This window comes from Medicago truncatula, chromosome 1 (genome assembly GCF_003473485.1).
Source record: "Medicago truncatula cultivar Jemalong A17 chromosome 1, MtrunA17r5.0-ANR, whole genome shotgun sequence".
Classification (NCBI taxonomy): domain Eukaryota; kingdom Viridiplantae; phylum Streptophyta; class Magnoliopsida; order Fabales; family Fabaceae; genus Medicago; species Medicago truncatula.
The window spans coordinates 32563413-32588682 of NC_053042.1; the positions used below are offsets into that span (position 1 = coordinate 32563413).

The window sequence follows — 25270 nt, forward strand, 5'->3', positions numbered from 1 at the left end:
GACACTGATTATTAATAATGTAACATTTTATTAACTGGTCACTTTGATTAAATCAGGAGCACACTCAGTTGGAAGAGTACATTGCATGAATTTGGTCCACAGACTATACCCCACAGTGGATCCAACGTTAGATCCTACACATGCTACCTACCTAAAACGTAGGTGCCCAACACCAAATCCAGATCCAAAAGCTGTCCAATATGTGAGGAATGATCTAAAAACACCAATGATAATTGACAACAACTACTACAAAAACATCTTGCAACATAAGGGTCTTCTAACTGTGGATGAAGAATTAGCCACTGATCCAAGAACATCACCTTATGTGAAAAAAATGGCAGCTGATAATGGATACTTCAATGAACAATTCTCAAGGGCTGTTCAATTGTTATCAGAGAATAATCCTCTTATTGGAGATCAAGGTGAAATCAGAAAGGATTGTCGATACGTTAATGCCAATTAGATATAAATAATTAGCTAGCAATATATAGCTTGTATTTATATTTGCATTGCATAGAAATAATTTGCTTATTCTACTTTAGTTTGTCGAATCATATAGATGTTTGGACTTTGGATAATCCTCATAATGAAAGAAACAGACCTTTTTCTATATAAGTTGTAAAAGGAGTGCTACTCTATACTAACCAAACTTCCTAGCCATAGCACCTTCCTAAACAACACATTTAGTTTCGTGCTTTCCATATTCAACAGATACAGATACAAGACACTACAACATAATTAAGATCTAGTAACATTTAAAAATTGTAACTAAATCAAGAAAAATGTTACTAATTCAATTTAGTAACATTTGAATAATTGTTAGGTAAAGTCACTGTTGCTAAAGAGATTTAGTTACATTTTATAGTAATATCTACGACAATCAAAAAGTGTCGCACAATGTTACATTATTGTAACACTTTTTGTATCACCAGTAATAATAAAAAATTGCTGGCTTAAATGCACTTTTCACCCCTTATGTTTTAAAAAGTTGCGATTTTGGCTCCCTTTAAAAAAATGGATATTTTGACCCCTAACTTTTGGCCATCTTTTGATTAACTGATTTTTTTGCCAATTTCTCAGTCTCTGATGGTGTAAACTGGCATGGGGATAGAAAGATGCTGTTAAGTGGAGTCCAAACTGGCATGGTGTAACTTTTGGCCCCCTTAAAGAAGGATCCACTTATCAGTTTGGAGTACTCCACTTATCATGTCAGTTTGGACACAATGCAAGTTTGGACTCCACTTATCAGCTTCCTTCTATCCCCATGCTAGTTTACACCATTAGAGACTGAGAATTTGGCATAAAATCAGCTAATCAAAAGAGGGCCAAAAGTTAGGGGTCAAAATATCCATTTTTTTAAAGGGGATCAAAATCGCAACTTTTTGAAACATAGGGTGAAAAGTGCATTTAAGCCAAAATTGTTACATTCATAATTTTTGAGTAGTTGTAAAAAGTGTCGCAAAATTATCTAGACTAAAAAAATTGTGATTCGACCAAAAATTGTTCAATTGAAATAAATTAGAAAAAGTGAATGTGTAGTCAATCCACCACAATGAATCTAAAAATCACGTGACAAGTATTTTTACACCATCTAGACAAATCACAATACTACATTTTGATCAACAATTTTGGATAACAAGACAATAAAATAGGATTTCCTAACTAAACATACTAATCACTTTTTCCACAAAATAGACTTTCATTGAACTCCAAAAGGCCACTCAGATGAAGCCGAGGCGATGCAGCCAGCAGACCAACAAGAACAATGAGAAATATTGTCTTCTCTGAACTTGAAGGTTCCATTATCGTTAATAATCTTCCAGGTTTTGCTACTCCGCTCACATTTTTAAGCAAAAATCTCACCTATTAATTTTGCATCAAATCCCAATCATCACAAAATTCAAACTTCAAAAACAAAAATTCAAAATCTCCATAAAGCAACACAACTACGTGCATGCAACAATAAAATAAACATCCAAAGTAAATACAATGATTTTTCCTCACACTACTAGATTCTAATTTTTTTCAGCAACCAATTCAGGATTTGCGAAGTGAAGGAATAGAGAAACTCACGAGCTTCTAGTTGCAAGAGCATAAAACATTACCTGCTGATATATAATGCTCCTTGCTTCAACATGTTGAGCTTCAAGCTCAAGTTCCCTCTCAGTAGCTTATGAACTGACATCTTCCTTTTTCTAGAAACATCTTGCAATTGGACCAGTGCTCCTTCATATTTTAACTTTCAAGCCATTAACAGCCAAACACAAACAATTCATATATGCAACTACTTAAAGTCAGAAACTGAAAAGTGGTATAAATAAGTAATAACCTTCACAGAAGCCCATCTTGGTTTACAACTGTCTCCAAGCCAAGAAGCAGAGTATGTTCTACAGGCCAATAACAATTAGAATCATAATGTGTCCATACCAAGAAGTAGACAACAGTACACAGAGTTAAGACACTCATCTCCGAAGAACCTATAAGATCTATAAGATCATTATATGTTCAAAGAACAGTTCTATCACCATCATCGTCCGTGAACTATAAATGAGGAAAAAGTAAGTATAGTCATAAAGACGCATAGTATTCTTAAGGTAGAAGAATTTGTACTAGCAAATCGACCGTCAACCCAAAAACAAAGACACAAGGAGGGTGGATGGTGTTCAGTATTGACGTACATTGACCGACTCAGCCGGAACTGTGTGGTTCAGCCGAATGAATCTCGGGAACAATGACGACGTGAAAACCATCTCATTGATCTTTGGCAAGTACAGTACTAAAGGACCAATCGATTTGGACGCTTCGTTGGTCATATGTGTTGAAGAAATTCATAAAAATTTGATCTGGCACAAGAACTACGAAGAGATCAGGGCTCTGCTGGACGCACCAGACGAAGACATTAGTTTAGCTGATCTGTGATCAATTATATATGTTTTATTTTATTACGTGTTTTATGTTGTTAAAATCAATATATCTATGGTCAGTTTATGAACCTCACTTCTCCTAGATGATCTTCATCATGCTGTTGAAAATCTCTTCGCTGATCTTTCGTTAAAGATGTTCATTTAAACTCTGAAAAATCTCTTTCAAAAGATATGAACACATAGATAGAAAATATATAAAGATATGTAGGGTAAAAGTCAAGTTCGGATAATATAATCCAAACTAGTTCAGCACTGATTTTTTTGTGCGGTCCACATTGCACCGACAGTTTATTTGGTCCACGACGCACATAAACCTTTATAAATAAGTGTGCTCGGTTCATTTGTTGTAAAACACAACAAAAAACTGAAAAATCTTTTGAACGATATGAACACCAAGAGGTTGCTATGAGCTAGATCTTGCTGTCTTGACAATATAAATATGTCAGTTGGCATGGCAGCATAATCTAACGTAAAACAATCCTCTTGAAACACCTTGTCTTTCACCATTATGTTGCAGATTTGATTCCGAAGAGGTTCGCATGAACTTGATCCAGTTGACCTGCAAATAGAAATATGTCAGCTGGCAAGCCAGCTGGATCAAGTACAAAAGCACCTCTTTGAGCACCTTCCTAAAAGATTCATCACTTATATTATTGTGTTGTTTTAAGCTGTTTAATTTTTTTTTTACCTCTTTTAAAAAAAATCATGTCATTCTCCATGAAAACCTACAAAAAAATCAAACTTAAACATAGTCTGATGTTATTCGGATTGTATAATCTTAAAATATTTAGAGAGTTTCGAATTGAATAATCTGAAACCTCACATACTAGGTGAATTGTGGCGTTTCATCTAAGGTTTGGATGGTTTGTGGTGTGTTTAATGCATTTTTGGTCGGTTGGACCATGTAAAATGTTTCCTTTGACTGTAGTTATAGTCTAGGAATGATTTAAGGCTATAAATAGCCTTGCATGCTTCAACAATTTCATTTATTCTTCACTTCTCATCATTACTTAATTTTCTTAAAAAAAAATTGGTTTTTTAGGAGTGTTTATGATGTCATGGTCACTGACCGTTCATACTCATAGAATCCCGCTTTGTAGTTTATGCGGAAATTCTACGGCGATCAGCAGAGACTTTTGATGTCAAATACAAATATACAAATTGTAGTTCGTTTTAATTTGGATTCTAAAATCCAAAAATACCTAACAAACTGTTTCGGATTTTAAAATCCGAATAGACTAATATATTTATAAATTAGGGCGAGAAAAGTAAAAGTCATATATATTTATAAACTAATGAACTCTATTCAATTAGAAATATAAATGCCCAATAGCATAAACCCAATTTTATTATCTAAGAGCATACATCATAGTACATGCCTCCCCTCCGCCTAGCCTCCCGGACCTCCTCATTGTGGTCTGTGGACTCTATGAGAACCTGATTCTGTAGAGTGTAGTTTTCTTTTTGTTTTTCTTTTCATTATTTTTGTTCCTTTAGCTTTGTAACAAAAAAAAAAAAAGGTATATAAGCTACCAAAATTGTCCTTGTTTAAATTTCTAAGTTAAGCCTTTAAATTCATCCAAAAGAAATACTATATATAGTAAAGAAAAATAGCTTTTACGTTATTCAAGTTGACATATGCCTGTATGCAGTTTTCAATTCACGACATTTACTTCATGTACTTCAATATTTTTTCTTCTTCTCCATGTACTTCAACTAGTGTAACGCCCCGTGCCAAGTACGGGATACATTTTATTTAAATTTTTTTAACAGGGTTTACATATAGATAAGTTTTTTAGATATTGTTTGACTTTTTTAGTTTGATTTCATTCAGAATTTTGATATTATGTAGTACTTTATCTTCATATTTAAAATTAAGACAGAGTTGGCACGGACATGCCAACTCTGCTTAAAATAGTGAGAAAAAGTACAACTATGCTTAAAATATAAAAATACTATAAATAATTACTATATTCTTAAAAATATATCTAATTAATAAGAGGTATGATTACCTCTGTTATAATCTACCATTATGGCTCTGCCCTCTCTTTAGAAATCTTCCGCCACCTCGCCCCCTTTTTTCAAAACCTTCATCACTTACGATGTACCAACATGCAACGATGGTGCGATGAGTGGCGTCGTCCCCCCGCACCACCCTTTTTCCGGTTCCCACAACCATTCGTGTCGTTTGTTTCCGATTCAACCAGTACCGCATCTGCTACGGGTGGTGGTTGCTTAGTTGTTGGTATTCGTAAATTGTTGGTTGTCACCGGCGATCTTGTTTGGTTCTGTGTGTTGGCTTCTCAATGGCAGAACTCCGCGTTGGTTTGGTTGAAACCCGAAAGGGTCCGTTCTTTATCCTATATTTTGCCACCGTTTTATACCTTTTTCGCCGCCGTGTGGATTGGTTATGGTAAGTCATTCGAATCCTCCGTCTCCTCCCTTTCTTTGGAGGTGGTTGCGGTTCTATGTTGGGTCAGAAATAACTGTTAATTTGATGTTGATCATAGCAGTAAACAGTTAGTGCGTGTGAATTTGTTAATTACCGTGTTGGTGGTTGAATCTACTCCCCACTCTCAAGAATATGTATGTGTTCGTATCCCATTAATCCTTGATTGACATGAGACCGTGTTGCCGTTGTTGCAGGGTGTTGATAGCACGTGATCCGATTTTGTATTGAAGATCGATCAATACGCCAAATTATAGACCCGATTTGCCCTCACAAACGTCTATCGTTAATGGTATTCGTTTGTTAGAATTAATTAGGGTTGAACCCACTTTGTTGATCTTTTTTTGATGTATTACCCGTTAGGGTGGATCCACTTGGATTGACTGGATCATATTTTTTGTCCTCTCAGATTTTATATAATTTTTTCCTTTTTTTAATAATATATATGAGCAATTGGCAATCGATTAAAGTAGGGTACCAACTTAATTGAGATTATTCTTTTTGCTCTTGTCTTATAAAAATATAATAAAAAATCTACCACTTTGATTAAAGCTATTACTTTTTTTATTTAATCACTCTCGGATTTCAATTATAAAAAAAATATCCAAGTTCAAAAATTTACTTATATGCAATTAGTTTTCTCGAATATTTCTAAAAAAATATAAAATTATGAAAAGTACCATCTATTGTAACTTGTTTCATGAGAATAAAAAAATATTAAAAATAAAACTTACATGAATTAAAATGTATATTAGGATAAATAACATTAAATAGAGTCAAAATAAGTTATATATATATTTTTTTTTAATTTAAGATAATAAAATGTAGTTGTTTATTTGTTATATCTAAGATTGGAGAGAGTCCCTAAAAAAATATTGGAGAGAGTATTTCTCTCCAAAGCAAATTATCTCTAGTGAGAAAAATTTCAAAAAACAATTTTATTTAATCTCATATCTTAATTTTTTTTAATTAGAGATCAAGCGTCACAAATTAAAACAATCTAACCTAATTTCGTTATGTTTTAGTGTAGTTTTTTTTTTTAGAGATGTTTTAGTGTAGTTATGATTTCCAATTCATCGTTTCCCCTTTTTTCCAAGCAAACACTTCATCCTTTTAATGTTCCTAACCGAAATCCACAAACTAAAACCTCGATCAAACATGGGGAAAAAAAGGTAGGAGATCTATGTCAACCCACTCAATTTCATGCAAGTTCTTCAACTCCAATGGTGATCATAAGAGTAAGATTAAAAAATTCTTCTAGTATGGTAATGTGGGATAGATCAGGCAACTAAAAATAAAGGTACTTAACTTTTGAAACAAATAAAATGGTTCAAGTAAATGAATAAATATGTACCTTTTAATGGTATTAAATAATCAAGTTGATAGTTATAAATACTTACCTAGGAACAACTTAACTTTTGCAACAAAATTGTCAGATTCGCCTTTTTAAATTTACCGGAAGATAGAAAAAAGAGTACGTTCAAACTGACATCTCTTAAAAATTAATTGACAAATAATTAAAATAATAATTAAATATCATAATGTATTATATATTAAAAATGAAAACAAATAGATTTTACCCATTCGAATTCAATTTAATGTTCTTGTAATGTATCTTTGTATTCTCCTTCAATATCCACCACAATTGGTTTAATTTCTTTCATTCTTCAAGGCTTACTTAAGTAAAAATTATTTTATTGAATCCTTATTATTTTGAGTGTGGAGAGAGTGCGGAAGCTAGTAAAGTCAATTGGTTTAAGTGAGATAAGGTGTGTCTTGGTCGATATAGTTGTTGCTTGAGGGATCATATAATGCAGAATTTTAATTTATCTTTGTTACGTGAATAGTTTTGGAGGCTGATATGGATCAATGAGTTTGCATTTTAGAGTTTTAGCTTCTTAGAATAGGTTGGGTGAGTTCATGTGAAGAGTGAGGACAATTAGGCGTATGTGTGGTAAAATTACTTCCATGGTGTTAAAATAGAGGCGGAGATGGGGATTAGAAATTGGTTTGATGACAACTTGATGATAGTGGAGAGTAATGAGAAAAATACTCCTTTTTTTTGCAATGATTCGTGGTTGTAGAGTGGTCATTTGTGTGATATATTTAGAAGAACTTTTGAGTTATATCAAAATAACTCTATGCCATTTAAGGAGATACGTAGGTTAGGGTTGGATGGGGTGGAGACGGTGTCATGGAATTTTTCTTGGAATGAGGTGCAGGGGATATATTGTTGTTATTTGTTGGACAACATTATTTTTAAGGCTAGTGTTTTTTATAAGTTTCTTTAAAGTTGATCGTGGTGAAAGGTACCCTGACAAAGGGGTATATCATCTAGTTGCAAGTGGAGCATGATGAACCTATGGCTCTAAAAAATCTCATTAGGAACAAAGTAGCTCCTCTAAACGTCTCTCTCTTTTCGTGGAGGCTCTTGAATATCTGAATTCTAATAAATGGCAACTTAGCTTGATGGAGTATTTAAAATATGAACTTATTTTTATGTTCTGGCAGATGTGAAAAAGAGGAGAATTATCTTTTTTATTTTTAGTGTGAATTCTTTGGTAGCATATGACATAATATTCTAAAGTGGTTGGAATTATTGTGTTCTTCCAATTAATTATTGTCAGGGTAATCTTCATTTCAGTGGTTCTCAATTGTTCCAAAAAAATTTGTTTTAGTTTTCAGTTGATTTTGCTGACTTGCATTTGGATTATTTTGGAAAGAAAAAAATTCTTACATTTTTGTCACAAGAACCAGTTTATGGTGTTGTTAGATAAATTATATTTCTCGTTTATTGGATACAAAATGCTAAGCAATCATGTATGTATTTTGAGTTGAAATGTTGGTGGAATAATCTTTCTACTTCTCTTGGTTATTCTACCTCATGATTTGATTCTTTTGTATCTATGCATCTTGAACTTTGTATTTTCCTTTATTGGGCACATCTTGTGCTTGAAGTGTTTTTAATATAATTGATTTGAGGTCTTCATACAAACAAAATCCACCGCAGTCAAGACACCAACTACATCAATATATAACTTATTTCATGTTGTTAGAAAGGGATGGGGGTTTGAAATTAGTTTGATGATAAAAATATGATTCAAATTACATTTCATGTCGTAAGAATCATTAAAAACATCATATGCAGTGTAAACGAATACATGTTTGTAGGGACCAAAGAAGATTTAGATATTTTGATTTTTGTGTTAATTGTAAAATTCAGTTTTTATTCGTTGTGTGATGGTTTATACAAACCACTGTTGCAAGCAAAATCAAATGAGGAAATCGTGAACACCATTCCCTCTTGGAGTTGCTCCTTGAACTTGTAGATCAATGTTCTTTGTATAAACGCACCTATTCGATCACCCTAGATAACAAAGATTAAAATACTATACTTTAAACAAAAACAAAAACAAAAACAAAAAACAAAAACAATATGAAAAAAATACATTTCGATCCATTAGAACCAACTCCATAGAAAATGATAGTTTTTTCTTTTTGTAGTCTTGAACAAACCAAACACGAACAACCATCACAACCAATGTCCACGATTATTTTCTCGGCCAAACATTAGAGATGAAGTCGTGTTTGGTAGACGTTTTTCTTTCCAATAGAAAAAATTAAAAAAATTACTTAGAATATAGATATCAGAGAACCAGAGAACAAAAATAGAAGAACTATATTTTGTGATTGTTGTGTACTCGTACCCAAAAGCGCTACTATTTATATAGAAAAATAGTATCATAACGGTTAATATCTATTAATTATTAATTTGACCGTTTTAAAATTAATATTATCAACGTATTTAGTATTATAAAATGTGTATTAAATAATTAGATTATATTTCATGTAACCTACAAAAAATTAATTTCATAACATTTAAAATTCAATAATATCTTATTAATATTAAGTAATATAATTTTGTAACGAATAAAAATTAATTATATAACCTTAAAACCTATTTACTACAATTAAATTTTTAATTAGTAGGTTACTATCATAGTGTAACAGACCAAAATTCAAAAAATAATTTATTCAAGTTATTTATTATAATTTTGTAACTTACCAAATTTTTAATGTATTATATAAATGTTAATCGAATAATAATTATATTAATAATCATTTGATTGTAACGTACAAATTTTTAATGTATAATATAATTTTTAATCGAAACAATTATTATATTAATAATTATTTGATTGTAGCCAACTGTGTATTTTATGTACAAATTAATGATTAATAAAAAACAGTTTTTAATAATAATTATAATTATTAAGTTTGTATTAAAAATTAGGAGAAACTTTTGTAACAAATGCCAAGTATGATTATGATGATGTGGACATCTTTAGAGGAGAGGATTTTGGAATAGGCTATTTCTAAAAACTCTAAATTGTTAGTATAAAGATTCATTGATCCCTTGCGTGTTCCCATGGCAAAATTTAAATATTCTTTGCGTTAGTTAAACATGTGTATTGTCGATTATTTCAGATTTGGTGGAAAAAAATTGGGTACCATTTCAAGGTCTTCTACCAAGGAATTCATGGAGCCATAGTAGTTAACATGATTGGTTAATTTGGTGTTTCTACTCTTATTTTATTTTTGTAGAGAAAGTAATACTCCCTCCGTCTCAAATTGCATGTCGCTTTAGAAAAAATATTTGTCTTAAATTATATGTTGCTTTACAATATCAATGCAACATTAATGTTACTTTTCCTATTATAACTTTAGCTATTTATTACTCTCTTTTCTTTCAATTCTTTCATTTATCTTTCCCATGTTATTTGTTAAGGACAATTTTGTAAAACAACTTATAATATCTCTTTTCTACACAATATTAATTGCATTTCTTAATATATGTGAAATGCCTAAAACGTCGTACAATTTGGGACGGAGGGAGTAGTTATTACCAAGCACAATGATGATGAACAATACATTTGAGAACCATATGGGAGAGAGGAAATGAAGGAAGAAGTTAGGTGTTTAAAATTTAATTTTAAAACAACGGTATATTGATTTTTTTAGGGTGTAACTACATTTTTAAAGAGTATAACTAGAAAATATCAAACTTTTTCTCATTAAACAATAAAAAATAAAAATAAAAGTTGAAGTTCGATGTCCAAAGTTTTTCAAACGTGAAAAATCAAGAAATGAATGAAAGTTAGAATATATATATGGATTTGTTAGAACACACCCATTAGTTTTTATGTAGGAGTATTTTAGCAAGTTATAACTAAAAAGTTAATAAATACACCTTAAGGTGTATGTTGCTATAACGCACCTTCTAAAACAAACAAGTGGGTGTGTTCTAGCAAACCCCATATATATATATATATATATATATATATATATATATATATATATATATATATATATATATATTGTGTGTGTGTAGAGAGTAAATTTTGTTTGGGGAGCCATACGCTACCATGACCTCATTGGGCATATGTATATATGTGTGACATCCTTCAAAAAACAAATGAGGAATCTGACATGGTATACTCCACTTTGTGAGGCTAGTATTTCCCTTAAAACAACGCATTTTTTTTTCTTCTAGAGGATCACCTTGTACTTACTACTTCTTGTTTTTGTTTTATTTCTTTAACACACACACACACACACACACACACACACACATATATATATATATATATATATATATATTTAATAGTGGGAATTATCTTTAACTGTTTGACAAGGATATAATAGTGGGAATTATCTTGGACTGTTTGACAAAGATGAAAGGCCAGACACGCAACTCATACCATTATTATTTCAGAAAAAACTCTTTTTATTTTTTTATTTTAAAAAATATCAGAAAAACTCATTTCTTTATAAATATATATGCATTGTATTTTATTTTGAGCTATTATACATGAACCACCTAAGGTTGCATACATCTTTTTACACCCACACATATTTGTGATATTTGGCAAAAACATTGAAAGAATAGATGAAAAGGGGTGGTGATGTGATGTGAAATTATTAAAATATTCCTAACACATGGGATGTACATGAGAGATGTATAAAAAAGGGTGTCTACCTATCTTTTTCCTTTATTTTGGTCTACTTGCCTAAGGCAAACGACTTCACAAAATTCCAATTCAACTGATCCTAATTTATTAAAGAATTTTTCTATGTCTTGCTTATCAATTATTATTTTATTTTTTTTTATCAATTATTGATTCCAACTTCATTGGCATCCCACAATTATATGATCTCAAATAATTCAAAGTGTATGTTTGATTACGAGGAGGCAAAATTGATTATAGTAGTGTATAATTAAATTTTATTGTGGTGACTCAGAATCAGAAAATCATCTCTTTTTAGAGTGCGAGATTCCTAATTTAGTTTGATTACACATGCGGAATTGGATAGGCTTATCTACGGTGTATCCTTGTCAGGTGCGAGAGCATTATACACAATTCTCTTTAATGGCGGGAATGTCTCGAAGTTCTCATTACATATTCAAGGTAATTTGGTTTGCCTGTGTCTGAGTGATTTGGAAGGATTGTACGTAATGACCGTGTCTTCAACAACACGGGATCAAATTCCTCCGTCCTCATTGAGAAAATCAAACTGAATTCTTATTTATGGCTAAAAGGTAAACGTCCGTCCTTTCATTTATGTTATCATGATTGGTGGCAACACCTGTTACATTGTTTGGGTGCTCACTTGTAATTAATTTTTTTGTTTTGGCGGTGCCTCTGCCTTTTTGGTACCTTCCCGTTGTATACTTTAAACGGTGTTTTTCCTTAGCACACCTTGTGTGGGGGATTGTACCGTTGTTGTTAATATATATCATTTTGGTTTGTGCAAAAAAAATTAAATTTGACATTTTTTATTGTTTGCATGTAGAATTGATCTTGTATATATCTAGAATAGATTCTATTTAAAGTTAAAATTTGTAACTTTTATTTTTAGAATTAATTTTTATAATTCACTTTTTTATAAATGAATCTAAACAGAAATACTTTTTAGACAATATTAATTTCACATAATCAATTCATTAAAAAAAACTTGTCACTTGCGGCTTGAGAACCAAACACAAAGTGAACCAATATAATATTCATTAATTTTTTTTGAGGAATATTCATTAAACTTGTCAAAATAATATGATGTTCATGAAAAATATAATATACATTTTTGGATTTAGCCATCACCAACCGGTCCCCAAAAATCCATGACATAGACGGGAGTTTTTGTTTTTTCTACCATCTAAATGATTAAATTCACACACTTTTAAACGTGTAAAGACAGAAAGTTTGAAATTCAAACCTCGATTCCTGAACAAAATTTCTAAAATAATTATCAGTCGAATTACATTTACAAACTAAAAATAAATAAATAAGAAAGGGGATTTTTAATCATGCTTATAATTTTTTTTTTGACAGAGAATGTTTGTTATCGTTGTTAAACAAGTAATTCAGGTGGATATATAAATTTGACATTCATTGACAAGAGGGTGATTATTTTATTTTTTTACCTCCATTAGACATCTCAAAGTATCTCCACAATTTAGGCATTTTAATTTGAGATAAGACATACGGTGATTAATTTGGATCATTTGAAAGATTAGGAATAAGAGAATTTTTAAAGACAAGGTTAGAGACTTGTCGGGGATTGTTGACGAGATTAAGTTGTTATCGTTGAGGTGAAGTGTTAGTAGATTGAAAACACCGCCACACCTATCTTATGAATGGCTTTGGGACTCGTGTGTTTGAATAGATAATGGCTCGGGACCGTGTATTTTGGTGTTTTAACCATGGCCAATATTGTGGAGGACTTTGCTTGGGGATGGTAAAGCGGGTCGGCTTGTCCCGTCTAAACCTGCTTAAAACAGAACGAGACGAATCAAGTCAAATTAGGTGATCGAGTCCAAAATACCACCACACCCTATTTTGTAGCCGACATACGAGTTGGCGGGCTGATTTACCAAACAAAAATCTTTTTTTTTTAGGAAAAAAAAAACTCATTTTTATTCTGCGAAAAAAAAAAAAACTTTTTTAATGCATTCTTTTACAACTTAATTGTTACAAAAATAACTACGTTGTTTTAATCATGAAAAAATATAAAAGAATACCCAACAAGTAAATTTGTGGTAAAAACAAGGTAGTTAACAAATTGTCGAAATCAACATCATACTTAATAGCAAAATAAGAAAAATCCGCCAACATAAAAAAAAAAATATTAGGCTTAAATATGCAATCCGTCCCTGTAATTTGGACGCGTTTTGATTTTCGTCCTTGTAAAAAAAAAAATTAAAAACATCCTTGTAAAAAAAAATTTGTTTTAAAAAGGTCCCTGACCCCACTATTCAGTTGAAGTGGCATGGTTTTAACCACGTGGCATGCCACATAATTAATTTTTGTTTTTTTTTTTCAAAATTTTAAAAATTCATTTTTTTAATTTAAAAATCATAAAAAAATTAAAAAATCGGAAGAAAAAAAACTGAAAATTAAATTTTTCAATTTTTAATTAATTTTTTTTTCTTCAAAAATCTGAAAATAAATTTTAAAAAAAAAAAAAAAACTGAAAATTAAATTTTCAAAAATTCATTTTTTTTAATTCTGAAAATTAAATTATATTTTCAAAAGTTATAAATTTTGAGATTGTATAATTTTTAATTTTATTTTTCAAAAATTTATTTCTAGATTTTAAAAACACTAATTTCCAATTTTTTTCTTCATATTTAAAAAAAAATGGAATTTTTTTATTTATTTTCAGTTTTTTTAATTTAAAAAAAATCAGATTTTAAAATAAATAAATAATGACGTGGACTGCCACGTGGCAAAAGTTGCACAGTCAGCAACTACCACGTGGCCAAAGCCATCCCATGTCAGCAAAAAAGTGGGGCCAGGAACCTTTTTAAAACAAAAAAAAATTTGCACAGATGTTTTTTAAAAAAATTTTTACAAGGATGAAATCAAAACGCGTACAAATTACGGGGATGGATTGCATATTTAAGCCAAAATATTATAATAAATCCAACAACCAAAATAAATCCAAAATGTTAAACTAAGTCTAAGAATAAAAGAAAAAACGAGTTAAACGGGTCAGGCCGCCCCATGCCTTCCTCGTTCTTTCAACGAGTTAAACTCGACGAACCAACTACTAAAAGCGAGTTTAAAACTTTGTCCCAACTGCCAAAAATAGCCGACTAAACGGATCGGCCTGATGGGTTAGGCCCGTTTTGTCGCTCCTAACTCTGTTTTTGTTTTCAGTTTGTACACAAAAAACTGCGGTGTGGCATTTTCTGGCTGATTTTTGTTTTTGTTTAATTGTTGTTCTGGCTGATTTGATGCTGTCCTAGAGGCTCATTTTTGTTTATGTTGCCTTGTGTTTTGAGGGTTGGTGTTGTTTGGACATAACTTGCAACATGGGTGTTTTGTGGTCTTCTCGAGGGTTGTTGATTGTTTCCCTTGGGCCTCTTCTTGTATTTCTTTGTTGCGTTTGCATTTTGAAAATTGTTGTTTACACTACAAACAAAGCTAAGAAAGACCATAAAATAGTAAATTTAACCTCAATTTTCATCAGCAATTAATTACCGTCGGTTAAAATCCATCGGCAGTTAACTGTCAATGAGATTATTTTGTTATTTTCGTGGTGTTTTATAGAATCCTTTGATGTGGGAACATCATTTTTCTTGCATTTTGTTGTGTGTAGCGATGTTACATCAGAGGTGATGCACCTTTGTTGTGTCGTGGTGGTATTTTAGGTGTTCCACATATATAAGGTGTATGTCTTTGTATGCTTATTTACGTCTAGTTTCTATACACCTTGCGCGGACCAGGTGTTTGAATATACTTGTCCCTTAAAAAAAAGTAATCTTTGGTTGGTAGTAGCACATGCCTAATTCAAAGATTTGTGTATATCTCATCTGGTATAATATACTTACTCATTTCGTCTCAAAGTAATTATCGCTGCAATATACTTACTCATCCTTCTCAAAGTAAGTATCGCATTTGACGATTTCACACATATAAAGAAAATAGGATAAATTAAAGATAGAATAGTGATTTTACCATATTATCCCTATTAGCTATTAAAAGTGAAAGAATAATAAATTGAGAGTGATGCACATAGTATTAATTACATGGTACAATTAAAAAAAAGAAATTAAATTTGTATTAGAAACTATTTTCTTAAATGTGACACTTATTTTAGAACGAATGGAGTAAGTAAAAAAATGGATAAATTACAATCACCTCCCCTGAGGTCTATTAAAATGACACTGACACCCCCTCTATTTTTAAAACTTACATTAACCTCCCTTAAATTTACATAAAATTGATTACACTTCCCTTCTCTCTTAACACCGTTAATTCCGTTGATATTATTTTTCTTTTTTTCAGGTAGTCACACCATTAAATAGAAAATAAAAGGGATCAGAATGCAGTTTTCTATTATAATCATTGTTCTCGAGAGGAACTTCTTCTTCAATTGATTTTCTTGAATTGATCCTTTAGCGGCATGTCACTTCTTCGTTTTGCATGACCATAAATATTGTATTGTTCCTCTAATTCAAATCTCTCCTGAAGTGATACTAACATGTATACACAGTTGAAGTTTTTGTAATCATGCCATGAGAAATTGAAATGAAATTAATGAAGAAAATTGCAATTTGGGGGAGTTATTAATACAAAGATAAAGAAAATGGGAAGGGTTTTGTTGTAGATAGAATTGAAATTTCTTTTTTTGGTGAACGATGAAATTGAAAATAAGGAAGAAAAAATTGCAATTAGGGAGAATAATTGGATGATGATAGATGCATCACAAAAAACTTGATGATTAGCTAATGGTTGTGGTTTAACATTTAGTCCATATGGAACTCATGGTTAAAACTAACAAATGATCCTTTCTGTTTTACGTCTGATGGTGTGAGTGACCATGGAACTGAACAAAAAAAAAAAGCAAAATTAATTGAGCATTAACGGTGTTAAGAGAGAAGGGAATTGTTAGTCTATTTTATAAAAATTTAAGGGAGGTTAGTGTAAGTTTTAAAAATAGAGGGGTGTCAATGTTATTTTAGTAAACCTCAAGGGAGGTGACTGTAGCTTACCCTAAAAAAATTAAACTGTTATGCCTTAAAAAGAAAACAGCTCTTTTTCTTTCTTTTTTTTGTTACAAAATTAAACAATTCTTGTACGGTTAATGAAGAAGCTCCAAAATTAAACTTTCTTCTTATTGAACCCCATTCTATTGTTCTCATTTGAACGTTTTCTTAACTCTCCCATCATCATATCCCGTCTTGGCCTTTTGCGTAATATAAACAAAGTATGTGTTATCAGTTTAATGCGTTCGGATCCTCTCCATTTTCATTATGGGGATCAGCATTTTCTTGCCTTGCGGAACGACATGTGGCGTAAGTGAAAACCAACGGTTGAGATCTATTCTTTCTTACGCCACATGTGGCATTTAATAATTTAAATTGGTTTTAAAGAAAGAATAGATTTCAACCGTTGGTTTTCACTTACGCCACATGTCGTTCCGCAAGGCAAGGAAATGCCGATCCCCATTTTCAATGGAAATGGAGAGGATCCGGACGCCAGTTTAATATCCGATATGTTCAAAAAAAGTTTAATATCTGATAGTGGTTCAATGAGTCACACGGTATTAAATTATTTTTTTAAAGGCAAAGATATCACCACAATAGCTTGTTATATATTGAACTTCTCAAATATCGTCAATGCGTTGCACTAAACATCGACGCATCCGACTAGAAAAAAAGATCTCCCATCAATAATCTAAACATTGGCCCGACGCATCCGACTAGAAAAAAAATCTCCCATTAATAATATTTTTTTTTTATCATGTAGTCTAGTGGCTGAATCTTACATATTTTAATTTTGGAGAAGTGAGATGTTCGGAGTTCGAACCCTGACATCGGCATATGTTATGCATTGTCACTACCAACTAAACTAAGTTCACGGAACTTATTCAAATGTTAATTAAACATATTATTATGGACATTGACATGCAAAAACAGTTAGTAAGAACCAAAATCTTGGTTGAGTGAAAAAAACAAAATACTATTAAAAAACATCACCATCATAACTTACTTCTTCACATTCGTGGTAACATGTTCTATCCACGATATATGCACTACCTAGTTGCAGCAATGCAAGTGTAACTTCTGGGTGGGGCAAAAATCGTGAGGTGAAGAATGTCAAAGAAAGTTGCTTAGTGGAGAAGATTGTGCTTCCCAAATGTGCAACTCCAATAACATGTTCTACTCTCCCCAAATGTGCAACTCAAAAATATCTATTCCCAAATGTGCAACTCCAAAATATTTCTATATATAGCTTATAATGTCCCTCTCCTACATAACATAACTCACAATAAGAGAGACATTTCAACTTGCTAAATATGGCTAACAAGCCTCGTTCTAATTCGTCTTTCCTCTTTCTATTGCTTATCCTACATTTTAACATGGGTACATTTTAGAATCTACCTATTGACTCTATCCTTTTTTTTTTTTGGTGACCAATATTTAAGACATGTGGCAAAATTTATATTTACATAGTTATGCATGCATTATCAAGTGAAAAACTTGCATGCAACTAATTTCATGAGTTAATTGATATTATAGAGTAACCACCTTAATTTTATTTTTAATTGGGTGCAAGTATATATCTTTATAATTTTGTAGGACTTCATCATTTCTTTTCAATGTAGATGTTCGATATTTTCACTTAAACGCAAAGTAGGTTATCAAGCCAACACGAGATTCTTATCATTAGAAAATCATATATTTGTCACAATCATGTGATCCGTCTAACGAGCAGACAATTCATCAAAACTCGAAACTTAATTTGATAGTTCAAATTGGCAACTCTAATTACGTGAATGCAAGAAATCTATATCCATTGTGGACTTAAGATCTATTCTAACCATTTCTAATTATTTATTTTTTTAGATATTGAATCATTTCATCTCTAATTTTAATTTAATATTGTCATGTATTTTTATGTACAGGGAAAAGCCAGCTCCAGCTGAACTACTACTCCACCAGCTGCCCAAGAGCCGAAGAGATAATCAAGCAGCAAGTCACTGAACTATATAATCAAGGAAGCACAGCCATTTCGTGGCTTCGAAATCTCTTCCATGATTGCATGGTCAATGTGAGTGTGTGTATTACATAATTACACAACAGTAACATCGTTTCAAATTGAAAAGCTAATAATGATACATATATATATGCAGTCATGCGATGCATCCTTTCTTTTAGCAACGTGGCGCGGTGTGGTATCGGAGCAGACATCGGTAAGAAGTTTTGGGATGAGAAATTTCAAGTATGTGAACACCATCAAAGCTGCTGTTGAGAAAGAATGTCCCTTGACAGTGTCATGTGCTGATATTGTTGCTCTTTCTGCTAGAGACGGTATTGCAATGGTATGTCTATGTCATCATCATATACACATGTTAGGAGTTGCCTCTCGGACGGTGAGACTTATAAGCTGGACTGTCTTTGAGGGGTACAAATAGCTCAACCGCCTCCAAAATTTGGAGGCCCAATTTTATTTTATTTTTTCGGAATGCATGTAAAATAGTAATATATAATTAAATAACGGGAGAAGCATATCATGTTTTAAAAACAAATAATTCCACCTTTCATTTTTTCTGTTTAAATTTTTTTTTTTTCCAGCATGAGAGGGCCTTGGTTTTGACCTAATTTATCATGTATTTAAGGCTCGTATGTCTTCAATACAATTGTTATAAAATTGCTCACATGTCTTCGATTCAGTCCAACTCTATTTAACCTATTGATATAAAATTGCAGAACTCTAACAAGAAACATTATTATTATTCTCTCAAAAAAAAAAAAAAAACATTATCAACTTTTTTTCTCATACTCGTATATATTCATTTGAAGTTGTATTTTTATATTATTGATTATAATATGGATCTTTTTTGTGTTAATTACAATAAAGATATTATTTTCAATTTAAATAGAAAGATTGCTCTCTAAAAAAACTACATTTTTATTTTATTAGGGGTCTATTTTTATTAGAGGTGTTCAAATTCAAACCCATCCAAAATAAAACCGCAAACCGATCCAAAAAAAACCGAAAACCGCAAAAAACCGAATATATTTCGATGTGTTTGGATGTTGTTTTGTAAAAATCAATAGGATCGGATCGAATTTCAGATCACTTTCTCAAAACCAAACCGAACTGCATAAGTAAATGTTAATACTTATTTATTCTTTTATTAGTATTATATATTACATTATTATGTTGCTATTGGTTTTTAATCTTATATATTGCACTAATTTAATCTTATATATTAGTATTATATATGTTTAAAAAATAATCGATAATTTTAATTTTTTACTATATTTTGCATCAAACTTATTATTTTACCGTGTTTGTGTAATATTAATATTAATAAGAAATTTATATTCTTAAAAATAAAAGTAAATAAAAAAATATATAATTTGCATTTTGAATATCCAAAAATCGATCCAAATTAAACCGCATATATTTTGATCGGATTGGTTCTGATTTTTTTAGAATAGTCATCAAAATCGAACCGAACTGCATGTGATTTTTATTTTGAATCGGATGACATTTTGTCTCAAAACCGATTCAAACTGCACCGCAAACACCCCTAATTTTTACAATGAAAGCCGAACCGCCAATTACATAGGAACTGCCTGCTTAAAAGTCAAATGACTCTCCTTCTAATTAATAGAGTTGTCTTTAAATTGTAGTGTCTAATATGGACGTGATCTTTATTCTCACATAGTTAAGGATTCTTTATATTTCGAAGAATTAATTTAGAAATAGTATGTTGATGTTGATGTTGGATTGTTTGTTGGTGCGTTTTGTATATTTAGTTGGGAATTCCAAACATTGAAATGAAGAGTGGAAGAAGGGATAGCAAAGAAAGCTATGTAACGGTGGTGGAAGAATCCATTCCAAGCCATAATGCCTCCATGTCCTTAGTGCTCACTCGTTTCCAAGCTATTGGTGTTGATGTTGAAGCCACGGTTGCTCTTTTAGGTACCAAACATTCTTCTTGGCTAATTGGTTTCTGTTAACTAAAAGCACTTCAAATTACATAAACATTTACTGTCAAAACACAAACATAAACATAATTAACCACCGTTTGATTACATAAAAACACTCACTCAAGTCTTAACAATAAATGGAAGGACACTGATTATTAATAATTCAACATTTTACTAATTGGTCACTATGATTGAATCAGGAGCACATTCAGTGGGAAGAGTACACTGCATAAATATGGTCCACAGACTATACCCTATAGTGGACCCAACGCTAGACCCTACATATGTTGTCTACCTAAAACGTAGATGTCCAAAACCAAACCCAAAGGCAAAAGCTGTCCAATATGTAAGGAATGATCTAAAAACTCCATTGATAATTGACAACAACTACTACAAGAACATTTTGCAACATAAGGGTCTTCTAACTGTGGATGAAGAACTAGCCACTGACCCAATAACATCACCTTATGTACAAAAAATGGCAGATGATAATGGTTACTTCAATGACCAATTCTCAAGGGCTGTTCTTTTGTTATCAGAGAATAATCCTCTTATTGGAGATCAAGGTGAAATCAGAAAGGATTGTCGCTTCGTTAATGCCAATTAGATATATAATTAGCTAGCAATATACTAGCTTGGTATTTGTATAATTTACTAATTCTACTCTACTTAATGCCATAGAAATAATTTACTCATTCTACTTTAGTATTAAGTAATTGTAGAGATGTTTGGATAATCCTCAAAATGAAGGAAACAAATTTCTTTCTAGATATATGTTGTAAAAGGAATGCTGCTCTATAGTGTATAATTCGTTTGGTTTTGGCACCCGTCTCAACCATCTTACTAAATAGAAATATCAATAGAAATTTCTAAATATATCTTACTTATTAGTGTTACTCGTCAATCATTGTAAATAGTTTAAATTACATTGGTTGAAATATTCCGTAAATTTAGTGGTTGAATTGTTTGTAAGACCTAATTTTATAGGTTTTCGACCCTTTTGCCTAGAGAGATAGGTTCGAGTATACTGACAAGTATGGTGATCACACACATTCCACAATTTTATAGCCGGGGACAATCCAAATTTATCATCGGAAATTTATATAAACAAATTTAAAAAACTTCCTTTAAATTTGAACCGGATCAAGTAGTTTTAACGTGTTGACTGAACTTCGATTGCATGTAGTAATGAGTTTCCATCACCATGGAAAGTTATCTGGTCGGTTTCATTAAACTCAAATCGAGATGCTTGTTCTTTTAAAAAGCTGCGAATTTTGAAGTTTTATTTTTAGTTTCTGCAGCCCCATTGTTTGTGATTTTGGCTTGCCTAACGAATTTCCAGAGGCCAGTTTCTGCTATTGCATCAATGATTTATTTTTTGAAATCAAAATATGACACAATCAAGATACATTAGCAAAATTCATTCTATATATGAATCATAAATGTACAATGTCTGTAGAGAGACATTGACAACGCTAGCTAGTTGATCATCAGTAATTAATTATGATGATAACGATTTAACCAAAAAAGCATTTATGATTATAACAAGGAGACACATCACACATGTATACCTTTCTTCAATCTATATCATGTTTGAAAATGAAGGAATTTATTCACATGGTTAAAAGATCATTGTTTGATTATACTGCAAGTCTTTTCCCATAAATTTGTTACCGTGATTTATTTATTTTTAACTTTGAATACACATCGTATTGAAGTGTGGTTCTTTGTCAATTGTCATTAATGAATTTGTTAGTAAAAAAAATATAGGTTAAAGTTCTACATTTATCTAACTCTTTCATTGTGGTGTGAAATTGCATCTAGATCTTAAAATGATGCACAGTATAATAGTATTCCCCTAACACCTACTACTTTTACATCTGAAACTCGAATATGAGATACGATACTGCACCTATATGCCGATACGGAAAATTTTCAAAAATCAAGATACGATACGGCTGAGATACGTTAATAAAAAAAATTATATAATTAAATGTACAATATAATTATAACCATTTTTTTAATATGCAGATATATTAACAAACACAAGAAACTAGGCTCGTAGCACATTAACATAAATATAAATAATATTGACGATTAAGAGAGTGGTCATTAGTCAATTACATATGCAATATATACCAAAAAGAACACCATATCAGTGCTATACATCATGCTACACTATATCCAAAAGGAACTTGTTAGTGCTATACTATATCGATCCAAAAAAGAAGCACTATATCAAAAAAAGAACACATCAGTACTAAGAGTCTCTGCTAACTCAATTCCAACACCATCAAGCGGTTCATGCGCATCTCCACTAATGTCCCACATTCTTGATTGTCCTTTCTTATATCCATCTTCTTTCATTGACAAGAGTCGAAGATTAGTATGCACATAAACCAAATCTTCTATCCTTTTTGGATCCATTTTGTTTCTTTTCAAAGAATGGATAAAAGAGAAAGTACTCTAATTTCTCTCACAACAGGAGGAAGAACAAGGTTGCACAAGAAGCTTTAAAGCAAGCTTTTGGATAGTTCGACGGTGGCCAAAGTGGACGGCACCCACTTTGGAAGAAAAAGTTGAAACCCTAATTTCTTAGAAAGGGAAAGATGCAATTGTTTGTGTGGTGTGGTGTGGGTCGTACTGGCACCAAAGATAGATAAAGGAAATGTATATATATTATAGCAATAATGTTTTTATTCTTATTTTTTTTAAAAAAAACAGAAATCAAAATAATATAAAAAACACAAGTATTCGTACGTATCGGAACGTATCGGATAATTATTTTTTAAAAAAATAAAATTTAATATTTGGATACTCTCCGGATACGTATCGGAAAGTATCGGGCATGTATCGGTGCATGATACGCAGGGAATACCGTACGTCATCCATTTTAAAGTATCTTCACTGCTTGTTACTTATTGTTTCTGTTTTATTTATATAGCCAACAATACAATAGTGGAAAATTACCTTGAATTGTTTGACAAGAATGTATGGTCAGAAACGTCTCTCTATTTCTATAGTTTTATTTAGTTTGGTCTACTTGCTTAAGACAACTGACGCGCAGTCAGAAGCGTAGGCTAGCAAATGCTAAACCTATATTGATAAAAAAAACAAGTTTGCAAGGGATAAACTTGTGAAAATTGGATTCCGATATCCACTAGAAATTAAAAAAACTCTCTAAAGTATTATTGAATGGAGGAGGATACACATCACAAACAAAGCGTTGGATAGAACAATCCCATAGGAGGTACATTAAGAGCAGTAAGTCTTGTTTTGTGAGATCCTGGCAGCACTTTGCTTTCATCCAAAACGTCATCGAATCTTATCATAGGTTCTCTTACTCTTTTTTTACTTTTCCCGGAACAATTAAAGTCAGACGCAAAAGAATAAATTTCAGATGTTAGAGACAAAACTCGATTTATCTTTGTACCTGCATCAAATAGATATGTGGTTCCACCATTGAAATCCATTGAAATAGGAACTGCTGTCACCATAAAATCCTTCGCCTGAACATATTCATCGTTGACAGAATGTCCTTCGACTGGTTATTTAATGTATTCTTCCAATGTGGCACCAAAACTATCAGCAACGTTCACGCTAGGTAACTCACCCTTAGTGACATTCACACCAAGCGACTTCTGATTTGCGACACTCAAATTAACTGACTTACCGCTAGCAATACTGAAACAAGGTGGCTTATTTTTATCGACTTTAACATTAAGATACCTTTCAATATACATTATCAAAACATAATGTTTAGCAATATCTTTAACCGTTTTACGTGAGTTACCTGCCAATCTGAAAGCATGTTTCAAAAGGTTGGTCAAGGAGTAATTTTTGTTGCAACAAAATGGACAACGATATATCAAATCAGAGATTTTAAACTTGTAGTAATTATCCTTCAGCTTTTTGTAATATCTACGCTCATAGTATTCCATATCAGATTCACAGGTATGTTCTATATGGATTTTTTTGTGAACCCTAATAACCGGAATTGATCCTCCTCCCCTGTTCGGATTGTTTTTGTTTTTGTTGTTGTTGTTGTTGCTGTTGTTGTTTGTTGTTGTTGTCAAACTTAGTTGTTAACACCGCCATCTGATATGACAAAGCTTTAATGGTCGTGGTAAGAGTCGCGGTTATGCCGGTAAACTCTGCCCACTCTTCCCTTGTTATCAGTTTATCTCCCATGATTGATCACGTTAGGAAAAGAACATGGAAAACCTACTCTGATACCAACTGACGTAGTCGGAAGCGTAGGATAGCAAACGCTAAACCTAGATAGATAAGAAACAAGTTTGCAAGCGACAAACTTGTGAAAATAGGGTTCCGAAATCCACCAGAAAATTTAGAAAACTCTCTAAAATATTATTGAATTAATAAAAGTTCTCTTAGTCTACAACTGTTAAGCTTAAATATGGAAATAATAAAAAATTTAAAAAAAATGAACGAAATAACAAAATCTTGATGGGCCCAAAATAACAAACTAATACAAAACAAACAAATAATAAAATTAGGCTGAAATAATAAAATACTAATGAAATACTATGGAAATCCTCCTACATCACAGTCGGAAGCGTAGGCTAGCAAGTGCTAAACCTAAATTGATAAGAAACAAGTTTGCAAGCGAAAAACCTGTAAAAATAGGGTTTCAAAATCCACAAAAAATGAGAAAACTCTCTAAAATATTGTTGAACGGATAAAAGTTTCTCATAGACTACAACTATTAAGCATAAATAAGGAAATAACAAAATGATAATGGATCAAAAATAACAAATTAAAAAAAAACAAACAAATAATAAAATTAGACCGAAATAATAAAATACTAATCAAATACTATATAAACCCAACTAAAACTTCAAAATATTCCAATCCAACTCCTAA

The 25270-nt window shown here is 31.6% G+C and overlaps 2 protein-coding genes across 3 annotated transcripts in view; both read left to right on the forward strand.

Annotated features, from left to right (window-relative positions):
* Positions 1 to 25270, forward strand: part of LOC25484028 (peroxidase 21) — a 29566-nt gene that overhangs the window by 1248 nt on the left and 3048 nt on the right. Inside the window, exon 5 of one of the 2 annotated variants that reach the window (XM_013612773.3) lies at positions 57 to 541. The exons of the other annotated variant lie outside the window; for it this stretch is intronic. Coding sequence (XP_013468227.1) covers positions 57 to 463 — 407 coding nt within the window. The 3' untranslated portion in view covers positions 464 to 541. Of the gene's footprint in view, positions 1 to 56; positions 542 to 25270 lie in introns of those variants that run through there. 2 annotated transcript variants of the gene reach the window in all.
* LOC25484030 (peroxidase 21) lies at positions 17537 to 21234 on the forward strand. The gene is made up of 5 exons (XM_013612775.3): positions 17537 to 17806; positions 18349 to 18494; positions 18577 to 18765; positions 20213 to 20378; positions 20587 to 21234. Exons 1-5 carry the CDS (start codon positions 17740 to 17742, stop codon positions 20991 to 20993), a joined length of 975 nt encoding a protein of 324 aa, XP_013468229.1. The 5' UTR covers positions 17537 to 17739; the 3' UTR covers positions 20994 to 21234.

Excerpts from the sequence above, each read along its gene's own strand:
- LOC25484030 (XM_013612775.3), top strand. The coding sequence starts at position 17,740 with ATGGCTAACAAGCCTCGTTCTAATTCGTCTTTCCTCTTTCTATTGCTT. Across the intron at positions 17,807-18,348 it reads TATCCTACATTTTAACATGG|GGAAAAGCCAGCTCCAGCTG; the intron begins GTACATTTTAGA and ends TTTTATGTACAG. Across the intron at positions 20,379-20,586 it reads AGCCACGGTTGCTCTTTTAG|GAGCACATTCAGTGGGAAGA; the intron begins GTACCAAACATT and ends TGATTGAATCAG.